Genomic DNA, 11509 nt, shown 5'->3' on the forward strand with positions numbered 1-11509 from the left:
CTAACTGATCATCACCTCACACAGTAACACTCTGTGGTGGTATCGTGGCTGTACGATGTGCAGTACAAACGCACAGGGCAGATTATGTCCTTTTGTTAATACGACTGGCTTATAAAACGAAGAATATCTAAGATGAGTCTTAAGTTCATCCTGAAGACCTGAACCTGCTTTTTGCAGCACTCCTCTTGAAATTGGAGAGTCAGGGTCGCCACTCACAGTCACAGAATTAACAATAGCTGTAGTCTGGAAGAAAAGAGTGCAAAGTTTGAGTATGCTTCAAGTTTACTTTTTGCAAGCTTTGCTACTATAGACAGCAATCTTTCTAGGGACAAATCCTTTCAAAAAGCCTGTCTGCAGCACATCAGGTGTTTGAAAGGTTCTTTTACTACTTCTAAGGGCAGTGCTGGAATACATCCAAGTATTCGGAAGCCAACAGCATGCATAAGACTGTTCAAGTCATCAGAATATATTCAACAGAATTATTTCTGCAGCTATAGAAGTGACCCATAGGCACTTCATCAAATGCAATTCTGCAGGCAATTATCACCGAGCAGGAGAGAAGGATGGCTGTGTCTGCAATCCCAGCACACGCAGATGCCCCCCACCTTAGGGCAGCAAGCACCCGTCACCAAACTAGCACGGTCAGCGCACGCAAGGGAACTGCAAAGCTACAGTTCCTTCCAATTCCCAATGGAAACAGCAGATTCCCATAGCAGGTCTTCTGTATTCCAAATTAAATATGTAAAAGGCAAAAAAAACTGTTTACAGAATGCTGATAACAGCAGTAATTGTTCTAACTTCAGTTGTTGAAGATTATCTAAATATACGAGACTTATTTTCCTCAGTCTTGAGGGCATGTGGCATCTTTCAATGCTGTAGAAATGGTTAATCAAATTCCTCACAGTGTCAACTTTGTGATCCTTTGCTCTCACCTCAAAAAAACTGAACTTCCTATTCAATTAAGATACTTCTTTGAAATAAAAGTTATTAATGATTTAAAGATACAGTATTTGCTAAAAGCAAATGCCACCCCTGTGATATAGCTCCCAGTCTAAGAGCTCTGCTGGATTACTATGACTAAGCTCATATTTTGCATCAGATTTTCTAGCTAAAAAGTTAAATGAATCCATTTCAATGATGCACTGTTTAAAGGCAAGGTGCATCTCATCTGTATAAGTTATTTTCAGCCGTTCTAGTGTTTACTGAGTAATTCCAGTAGTGACACCTGTGAGAACATAAATTATAGGAAAAAAAGCAGGGCAAAAAATAAGAGTAGACTTCTGGGGAATGCATAATAAAATGTGAACTCCCATAATGTTATAATAAAACAAAAATTAACATAAGGATATGTTATTATTAACCATCCAATCTTTAGCTGCTTCCTCTAATCCCATAACAGCATGTGTACAAAAAAACCCAAAACAAAACACATGTTTAATACCCATTCAGAAAAAAACACTCAACTCCTTGCCACTGTAATTTATTTACCATTTGCAAATTCTCATTGGCATGAGAAGATAACTACTTAGTGGACTGATACAATATGTGTTATGAACTTGGAATCCAAATCCTGCAAAGACTTGGAGGCAACTCCATGCTCAACATATTACAGGACAGACTTACCTTCTGTTCTTCCATGAGTCCTTTTATGATGCGCATGCGAATGCCTCCAACTTTGATGAAAGCTGAAGGCTGGTTTGGTGAAGCTGGCAGAGTTTCCTGAAGTGAACCGGTATCATCCAGAAACTTTTCACAGGCCTTCTTCATTTCTGCAACTGTAGGCTCAGCAATGTTCACCAGGCGGATTTCCCTGAGACAGCATGGTGGACTTGCCTCAACAAATTCTTTTATAGCCATCACCATCACTTGAGCGCACAAATTGATTGGGAAGCCAAAAAGACCTGAACTCACTGCTGGGATAGCCACAGAACTTATAGTATTTTCCGGAGCAGTAACATACTTCAGAACATTCACAATAGCTTCCTGAAGTAGGTCACAACATCTTTCCTTTTCATAACTGTTCCACCTTGGACCAACTGCATGAATAATTTTCTTACAAGGAAGCTTCCCTCCACCTGTCACTGCTATTTTGCCAGCTGTGAGTATTCCATGCTTTTTAATATGAAGAGTACTCTGCTCTTGTATTTCTGGCCCTCCAGCTTCCACCAGGGCTAAAGCAAGGCCTCCTTTATGATCTAAGCGTTCGTTGGCTGCATTCACCAAAGCATCAGCCTTGTGTCTTGTGAGATCATCCTTACAAACACAAATGTCAATTCCCTGCTTTAGTTTTTTCCTGTATACTTCAACGGTGCACCCTGTACTTTTGAAGGTCAATGTACAAGCAAACTTTTTGTAAATGAGATTACTTAGACAGTTCTCTCTTTTCTTAAGAACTTCATAGGCATCTTTATTGATGGAGATCATCAAGCTGTCTTCATCCATTACGATGCTTGGCCCTAGGATACAGAATAATATAATGTGAAATCCAAGATACTGCTGTCAAAACATCACTTTTTATATAGAAGTGTGGTTTATAGCTCTCAACTTTATCCTATTGTCATCACTTACTAGTACTTTTGGCATAGCACCTTCTCTCTCCCCTTTTCATAGGCTTGGAAAGCCCGACTAAGCAAAGAAATCAAGGCCTCAAGTGCTGTTCATTATTCTGTTCAAATTAACCTCCCCATCTATTACAGTGGCTCCTTTCTCACCTTTCCTCAAGACCTTCTCTTTCCTTCCAATGCCTGATGAATCACAGCAGTATGAGTTTCAGGAAAGTGTAAAGTTCAAGGGCGCTCTGTCAGATTAACCTACTGGGATTCTGAGAAACAATCAGTATTATGCTGTCCACCCTTTCCTGTAAGTGTGCAAATACTTTCAGTTTCATCTTCTCAATCAACAACCAGCTCCGTTCTAGGAACCAAACAAAGGCAGCTGCTGCTCAATGTCCTCAGAGAGACCACTCACCCTCCTCTGAAGTAGTCAGTCTTCAAGGTTATCTTCTTGTGACCCAGCAGATGTCAGACCTCTCTTTTTCCTACTGTTTATTCTCCCCACCATTAGGCTGACACAACCATTTTCAGGGACATATTCTTAAATTAATCAGTGATATAATCTTAATTAAAAACAAACAAACAAACAAACGACAAACAAAACCCACCACACCACAAAACTTAATTTGATTCAGAGCACCAACCTCAAAGACTGACGCAGCAGCACAACTGAGTGGGCTAAGAATAAAAGGTGACGAGAAAAAACGGAGCAGACAACTAGGAGAGGAATATCTTCTAAAGAGATGCTGTTACAGGGCTTTGTTAACTGGCCGCAGTGCCACTGTGACGCTGTGCTGCATTTGCCACTAAAACTCCAGCTGAGAAGGCAAATGTGAAAAGCCACGCTGTAATCAGGGCTTCAAAATGCTTGTGAAAGCAGAAAACACTATTTTATTTCCCCTCTGAGCTTGTTTTGCTGAGACGGCTGAACCGGACTCTGCCCTCTCCAGGGCGTTCATAGCATTTTGTTATCAATTTCCAGCAAGGTCCAAAGGTGGGTACCCCAGCCCTTTGCAGAGTCGGTAACTCACAGCAGAGGAACACTTGCTGATAAATTCTTGAACCCGTGACACCGAGATATTACGCTGAGTTTTGTCTTTAATTCTGTGGCTCTTCCTCAAGCACATGAGCAAGTTCCTTCTTCGTAAGGACCTTAAAAATTCAGAAGTGCTTTCTAAACCACTTTTTTTTAGGAAGCAAAAATAACAGTAAAGAGTATTTATATTTTGTATAGTTTTTATTTTATCACTATGGCTCTACAGCCCTCTCCTGGCAGATGGCAGCAGTACTATATGTAGTAGCTATGTTAACCAACATAAATAAATTTACAGGAGTTAAATCAAACTTTTCTGTGGGGTTTGCTATGTACTTGTGAAAAGTGTCTAACGCTTTGAACTCATCAGGTATACACACCGATTCATCCAAACACTTGTGAGCTCTTCCTTTTAAAAGAGAAACGCAAACAAATCCTGTTGAAGTAATGAATAATAATATTGATTCACAATCGTATTTAATTCATACATACAGGTCGATTTTGGCTATTCCACGTTGATGTTCTCCTGTTTGCTGGCTGCAGCTGGCAATTTTCTACTTAAACACAGGATCGCACTTGGCAGATGGCTAAATGAGAGGCTTACCTAAACCGCGCTTCTCTTTGGAGGCCCCTGGACTGTAACTCTGTTGTAAAAATAAAATTAAAAAAAAAGAGAAAAGACACGTTATTGCCCGATGGGCTGTGTTCTTACTCGAGCAGCTCTGTTGCAAGCAAAACCGGCAGCATCACCTTCTCAAAAATTTGCACTAAGTTTTCTAGTATTTAAAATGCTATTCAGAGGTGAAATGCCGGTGACCGGACCGCTGCGGGTGAAGTCACCCACAGCCTCCTCCGGGAAACTTTACCTTATCAGCAGAGCCAGGCCAGAGAACGGCCGGTTTTGCTTTGTTTTCTCTTTCCCCCGTACCTCAAACCCTCCAGCCGCGTTAAGTCCCAGACGCGCCGGCCCGCCCTGTGGCACATCCAGCCGCCGCTGCCCGGGCCGCTGAGGGAGCGGCTGCCCAGCCGAGGCCGCCCCGCGGGGGCAGGCGCCACCCGACCCCCCCCGGCCCGCTGTGTTACCTGGAAGATCCCCATTGACGAGCGCTGCGCGGCGCCGCCGTTCGTTCCTCAGCGCCGGGAGCTGGAGCCGGGCCCGGGGCGGGGAAGCGCGGCCCCGAGCGGCGGAGCGGGAAACGAAAGCGAAAGCGGGCAGCAGTGGGAATCATGGCGGCCTCGCCGCTGCTGGTGCGGCTCTGCCCCGCGCCCGGCGCCGGCCAGAAGCCGATACTCAAGCTCCAGAGCTACTTCCAGTCCGGCAAGCGGTCGGGGGGCGGCGAGTGCGAGGTGCGGGCGGGCCCCGAACCCGGCAGCTACTGGGTGGACTTCCACCAGGAGCGAGGTACGGGGGCGAGGGGCTGGGACGGGCGGGCCTCGGGTGCCCCTGCCGCCGGCACTGGGGGGGCGGCGGAGCCCCAGAGCGCCGGGGCAGGGGGTGTTCGCGCCGCAGGTCCCGCAGCCCTGTGAGTGGGCGGGAAATGGCCGCCGGGGGAACCATCTTGCACCCCTGGGCGGGCAAAGGGTGCGGGGCAGAGGGCAGGTGGTCACTGTGGCCACTTCTAGCCATCACGCTGTCAGGTGGCTTCATCAGCTTTTTCTGCCTGTCCTCAAATTCCTGCAGATAAGAAGAGCGTGGAATCCCGCACAGATCACGTCTTGGAAATTGGTGGCAGACGTTTGAAAATAGTCATCCAGCCAGGAGAAGGGGACCTGGGCAAGGGCCCTCTCACACAGCAGGTGTCCCCCTGCTCCTCAGACCCTTCCAGCGCTTCCCCACCGCCGCAGAGGTTGGAGGAGCAGCAGGCAGCTGAAGGCCATGGGGACACAGCAGGAGAAGTCATTACCAACAAGGTACATGGGGAAGAGCAGTAACAAGCAGTGTCACAACTGCCCCCCTTGTAGTTCCACAAGTCCTTTGCGTTGCTTTATGTTGCACTTCAATATTTGATGTCAAGCAAATGTCAGTCACACAATATGAGTCAGTGGAGTGGGGGTGAGGAGCGGCTTTGGGGTGCTGGACCACAGGTCATCCACATGTTACCTGGCAGCGTTGTTTTCCTGCGTGGCTTTGGCGTGTGCCAACCGCTGCTCCCCAGAGCAGAGCCCTGGCAGGTTTCGGGGGTACCACACACCAAGGACTGCTCCCAAAAGCTGGAAGGGTTGTATGAGATATGGATCCCTTCCTGCTATGCAGACCTCTAACACTATTTCAGCATGTTTTGCACCCTTGAACAGCCCTATTTACTTCCATCCCTTATCTCAGTGTTAGAAAATCCGCTCCTGTGAGATATAACGTTGTTTCAGACACTTTAAAGTAAAAGTAAAAGCAGAAAAGATCAGCTGTGCGTTAGGGACAGGGAGCAGGGCCAGGCTACATCTTATATGATGTGGATGTGTCTCTACTGTGACACACCTGGCCCAGAGGGTTTACCCTGCTTTATGTAGTAGCATAGATGTGGCTTTTTGAGCATGTGCTAATGTAGTTATTTGTTTATTTGACATGTGCAGCAGTATACTGCAAGTTTCTTTCTGTGCAAAGTAGCAATGTCAACATGTTTGTTAATATGGGGGGATTGGATGTTTGGGGGATTGGACTAGATGATCTTTTGAGGTCCCTTCCAATCCAAAACATACTGTGAAACATACTGTGATTTTTCAGAATCCTGTTTTCTGCCTTAACCCCGAGTTACTGAAATGTGACTTTTAAGAAGCTTTTAAGGAAAGATAGTAGAGATAACTATAAAGCCTTACACAATTAAAGAACAATGTCATATAACTTACATGTGCTGTTAAAACATGTTGTGTCTGTGTCACCCAACACTAAGGGGACAGACAGGGTCGTTTGGAGTTCCTTGGCAGAATGATGACAGCACTAAGTTTTAGTTACAATTAAAGCTTTATTTTATTTTTAACAGGATCTTATGATGAGCATAGAATTAATGATCAGAATAGCACAGGATTTCTACGTGCAGAATCAGCGTAGTCCCATTTTATAAATAGCAGAGCAGGGAATTTTATAGCACAGCTTAGCTTATGGGTTTTAATCACCTGGACCCTCTGCGGGTCCTGTCAAATCTTGACGCTTGGCTTGCCCTATCGATGTAACAATCGTAATCTAGGCTTTTATTTTTTTGGTGGACTCTTTTTCTTTTTGTTAGACAGCGCTCTGTGTGCTGTTACGCTTCCCAGTTCTGCGGTGGGGTCATCGCCATCTGGTTGGCGGGATGCCGGGACCTTCAAGGCTGGCAAGGAGTGGAGGAGTGGGCCCAGTGCCCAGGAGCCTTGAGGATGACAGGGAGGGGAAGTAAAGAATCAGTTTGCTTTGTCTGCTTGGTGCGCAGGACCTTCAGGGCCTGATAATGGGGGGAAAAGGGACTAATACGTGACCGGCTCGGTCAGAAGGAATGGCCGTTCACCTTATAAAATGGTGTTAGTTGTGGTAATTGTATTACCAGAGGTCAGGAGCTGGGACGCACTGATCACAGGCTCAAACTAAGTAGCAAAGTTATTGTCTTTGTTCTCACAATGCTGATAACATTAACAAATTTCATTTTTGCTGCTGACTTACAAGTGGTTTGCTTTACCTACATGTGTAATGTCAGTATACATGGCAGAAAAGAAACACTATGTCTATTGTAGTCTGGCCCTACTGAGGCGTCTAGAGCTTTTCCTTACTCAAAATACAGAAGCAGCAAGCAAAGAACCTTACAAAAAACAAATACTGACTTCTTGTCTTCTCTCTAGGTATTTCTTATGGTATCCGCAACTTTGAATACCAGTATGTTCACTAAGCAGCAAAGGGAAAAAATTACCATTATATGCCCCAATTTAAAAAGAGAAGGAAATCCTGATATTGATGGCTCTGAGAAATTAACAGGAGATTTTACAGATATTGAAAAAGCTTATCACTACTTTAAGGATATCCTCGCAGGCAATGACCCAAACCATGATTTTTCACATTCTGAAAGTAAAAATGGTTTGGAAGATCAAAATGATCTGAATACTGAAGAAATGAATGAGTTTACAGTTCAGTCAGCTCTTTATGAATATTTCAGTCATACCTGCAAAAAAGAAATCCAAAAGCTACGTGAAAAATTTGGAGTATGTATAAGAAGTAAAGATTTTTATGATGGAACCACATCAGTACGTTTGATTTCTGATAGAAGCCATACGTCAATACAAGAAGCTAATAATTATTTTATCAAAGCTTTTCAGAAAAGTGTAAAAGATCTGAAACAGGAAATAATTCCCATAACAGATGCTTACACAGCAAACAAGACAGTAATGGAATTAAATGCTAGGTTTAGTAATCTTATTGCTAAAGAGGAAGGGAAACAATTGCTACTGCGTGGTCCAGTCAGTGAGATTTTAGCTGCCAAAAAATTTCTAGCAGAGGAAGCTGAGAACAGCCAAGCTGAAAATAATATGAAAATATCATCTGAACTGTACAAATACAGGAATGGAATGGAAGTTGATGCTTCTGCGTTTAAATTGTTGGAAACAATATTAAGCAAAGAAATTGAAGACATTGAAGACAAATTTGATGTCGTAATACAAAAGAACAGTTTGTGTGGCCAGAAGATGCTCATAAGATTTGTCCCTAAGATCAAAACTTCTGATATGTCTTCACATGCTACTGAAAGTTTCATCACTGCATTTCAGAATGCCTCTGCCATGTTAAGAGAAAAACCTATCAGCTTGAAGCTTTCAGAACATCAGAAGAAAATATTAAATATGCTACTTAATGGAAAACAATTGGAAGATGTGCATGTAAAACTGAAGAAGAAGGAAGGCAAATTCATCTTAAGTGGTTTACCAAAACAACTTCATGCTGCTGAAAAGCACATTATGAGTCTTCTTAACATTGAAGAATCAACGCAAAATAAAAACAAGGCTGCACCGTTCTCTGATCTCAGCCATCAAGAATCTACAAGAGTGTCTGAGAAGAAATACAACAGCAGGCAGAAGAATCATCTTTCTTCTGAAGGACAGGCTAAGGCAAAAGCAGAAGACGACAAAGATATGTGTCCTATTTGCATGGATCGAATCAATAATAAAGAAGTACTGAGAAAGTGCAATCATGCATTTTGTAAAAGTTGCATTGACATGGCCATGAGTTATAAGCAAGCTTGTCCTGTTTGTAACACCGTCTATGGACTCGTGGAAGGAGACCAGCCAGAGGGAACAATGTCAGTTAGAACGATGCCTTCCTCTCTCCCTGGTTATCCCAGTTGTGATACTATTGAGATTACATATAGTATGCGCGGTGGTGTTCAAACTGTAAGTATATTTAAAGATTCATAAAAGATATTTCTCTCACAACAAAACTGATACTGAATATAAAATTAACTATTTTTCCATCATTCTAATGCATGACCAGGAGAGACATTTCTTTGTTTTGTCCAAATCTGCAGGTGCTGCATTCAGCATTTTGGGCTGCAATTAAGTAATATAGTAGGAATTAAATACTAAATGGTAGCCCTCCATCTTATATGCACCAGGACAGAGCTAACTGTCTCTAATTTGTACATTAGGAATAGCTGAACTGAAATCTATGGAGTGATATAATGTAAACAAAGTTTTGTGAGTATAATGAGGATTCTCTGAGGCATTGGACAGAAAGGAATAGTGGGCTGGCTTGTAAGCTTTCCAGGTGTGAGAAATCAGCTTATGTTACGTGCTTAGAGTCATGATGAGGACTGAAAATGCAATAAATGAAGAAGTTGGGGGTGAGATTGCATGCATTTGGGATAGCAAAGAGGAAGAAAATATTTTAAATAACAATGGATGCATGAGTGATGACAAGAAAATGTGATTGAAACTTACACGAAACTCCTCAAAACAGTCATCAGTCATGCTATGTCCTTTCTGAATCAAAGACAGGATAAAAAGTATTGTGAAAGCTGGGATGTGTAATTTTCGCACTTTCAGAGCATTTATGATACACAATGTGTTTTTGTTTTGTTTTGTTTTTCTGCAAAACAGAAGAACCATCCAAACCCAGGGAAACCTTACAGTTCAACTTCTCGAACAGCATATTTACCTAACAATAAAGAAGGGCAAGAAGTTCTGCAGCTCCTCCAAAGAGCCTTTAATCAAAAATTGATTTTCACAGTGGGGCAGTCACATACTACTGGTGCACAAGGTGTTATCACATGGAATGATATTCACCACAAAACTTCTAAAACTGGAGGACCTACCAAGTAAGTAGTCTTCTGTTTCTGTAATTTTGTTGCTACTCAGGTGTGTCAGGAAGGCTACCCTGAATATTTTCTGCCTTAGAGCTTTCTGGTTTTGTCACTGGCAAAGTGATTGTGGAATGCCCTATGGACCCAGACATGTGGATCCATATTCACCAGTTTGGAGAGTTGGAACAAGGGTGACCAGGGTCTTCAGTTGCCCCTCAGGCCACTCATTCACTAGTGAGTTGTGTAAAGCACCTACTCAGTTAATAACTGCTCTGAAAAAAGTATCAGTTCTGCTTTATCCCCCCCTCTGCCCAAGTGCTCTCCCTACTTATTACTTGCTTTGTGCACGCTTTTGGTGATACACTACTTAAAATCCAGGGGGGGGCACTACATTTGTGTTTTGAATGCTCACTTGGTTATGCTTCAGGTTTGATTTTTAGAAAGAAGCACACCCAAGCACGCTTCCATTTTCAAGTGAGACAGCAGGCAGCTTTGAAAATCAAGTTCTTAGTGTCAGCAGCTGCGTTTTTAAAGTTTATGGTTTTACCCTGTCTGTACCACCTCTCTGACCTGTAAAATAGGCTCTGTTGTCCCCATAGAGTAAGAATTAAGTGCATCCAATTTGTAAAGTGTTTTAAGAGATTTTGATGAGAAGGTTCTGTAGAGCTGTCATGTGCTTCACTGCAGAAGTAGCCCAAACAATTATTTTCTTTTTCTCCTAGTTTTGGTTACCCTGATCCTGATTATCTGCGGCGGGTTCGATCAGAATTGAAAGCAAGAGGAATTGAATAGACAAATTTATCAACTGCCAGCTCTTAAGTGTAATAACTGAACATGTAGCAATTAGTTTGCTATCCAAGCACTAAGGAGAAAGAAGTTACTTTGTTCTGCTGCTGTACTTAAATCACTTGTCATTTTCCCATCAGCTAAAAAACACTTATCTTTTCTCATCAAATGATATATGTTCTTTTTACACATAATTTGCTTCCTCGAATAATGCTTCTCTATATGTGTAACCTTTACGGAATTTTGGTCTTGTAAGTCCAGCATCAGTACTTATTGCACTTGTCAAATATCAAATTGTGTATCATATTTTACCAGTGAATCTGATGTGCACTTTTTCCCACAAGTCTTCAGCCTGACCACCAAAACAGAAAGATCCACTACTGGCTTTTATTTGATCAAACGCTTACTTGAGCTTTGTGTTATTCCATCTGTCATCATGCGTACCATCATGTAACCCATCTGCTGGAAGGATTTTATACAGCTGTTAGAGCATCAGCTGTTTGCGGCTGTGATCTTTTGCTTCTTTTCCTTTTCAGGATAGAAATGACATACCCATTGTTTCCAATATGTGGTTTAAGTATTATGAAGATACTTCGTTAGTACTCTGCACTAAATAGCCTGCTAATTACTTTTATGGTGGTGTGAAACAAATAGCTTTCACTTAATGCAGCCATAATTGTTAGTGCATTAAACCATTTTTGTTTGGCTATTCAATATAGCTAATAAATAAAATATAAAAATACCATCTGCTTAGTTCTGCATTTTTCTGTACAGGTTATTTCTCCTGTTTTAGATACGTATAGTTGTACATTATTTTTAAATTTAGAAGCTTCCCAGCAAGGCCGTGATTTGGGGTGATTTGGCCCCCGTGGCACCTCCTTTTTTAAGAA

The 11509-nt window shown here is 42.5% G+C and overlaps 3 protein-coding genes across 14 annotated transcripts in view; 2 read left to right on the forward strand and 1 right to left on the reverse strand.

The window, feature by feature from the left end:
- Positions 1–4266, forward strand: part of FAIM (Fas apoptotic inhibitory molecule) — a 20389-nt gene extending 16123 nt beyond the window's left edge. The window contains exon 5 of the mRNA XM_065070462.1: positions 4080–4266. Coding sequence (XP_064926534.1) covers positions 4080–4193 — 114 coding nt within the window. The 3' untranslated portion in view covers positions 4194–4266. The remainder of the gene's footprint in view (positions 1–4079) is intronic.
- The window catches only part of PARP9 (poly(ADP-ribose) polymerase family member 9), an 11862-nt gene extending 7050 nt beyond the window's left edge, over positions 1–4812 (reverse strand). Inside the window, exons 1-5 of one of the 12 annotated variants that reach the window (XM_065070447.1) lie at positions 4514–4624; positions 4190–4229; positions 2712–2821; positions 1624–2456; positions 16–243 (exon numbers count right to left, since the gene is read on the reverse strand). In XM_065070447.1, the coding sequence (XP_064926519.1) occupies positions 16–243; positions 1624–2442 (1047 nt within the window). In that variant the 5' untranslated portion in view covers positions 2443–2456; positions 2712–2821; positions 4190–4229; positions 4514–4624. Of the gene's footprint in view, positions 1–15; positions 244–1623; positions 4230–4513; positions 4625–4668 lie in introns of those variants that run through there. The other 11 variants (XM_065070446.1, XM_065070443.1, XM_065070437.1 and 8 more) reach the window with 11 other exon arrangements.
- On the forward strand, positions 4765–11364 carry DTX3L (deltex E3 ubiquitin ligase 3L). Its single transcript, XM_065070448.1, has 5 exons — positions 4765–4987; positions 5267–5496; positions 7390–8925; positions 9631–9848; positions 10556–11364. The coding sequence occupies exons 1-5, from the start codon at positions 4813–4815 to the stop codon at positions 10623–10625; spliced, it is 2229 nt and encodes a 742-aa protein (XP_064926520.1). The 5' UTR covers positions 4765–4812; the 3' UTR covers positions 10626–11364.
- Positions 11365–11509: the final 145 nt, after the last annotated feature.

This window comes from Columba livia, chromosome 7 (assembly GCF_036013475.1).
Source record: "Columba livia isolate bColLiv1 breed racing homer chromosome 7, bColLiv1.pat.W.v2, whole genome shotgun sequence".
In the NCBI taxonomy this organism is placed as follows: domain Eukaryota; kingdom Metazoa; phylum Chordata; class Aves; order Columbiformes; family Columbidae; genus Columba; species Columba livia.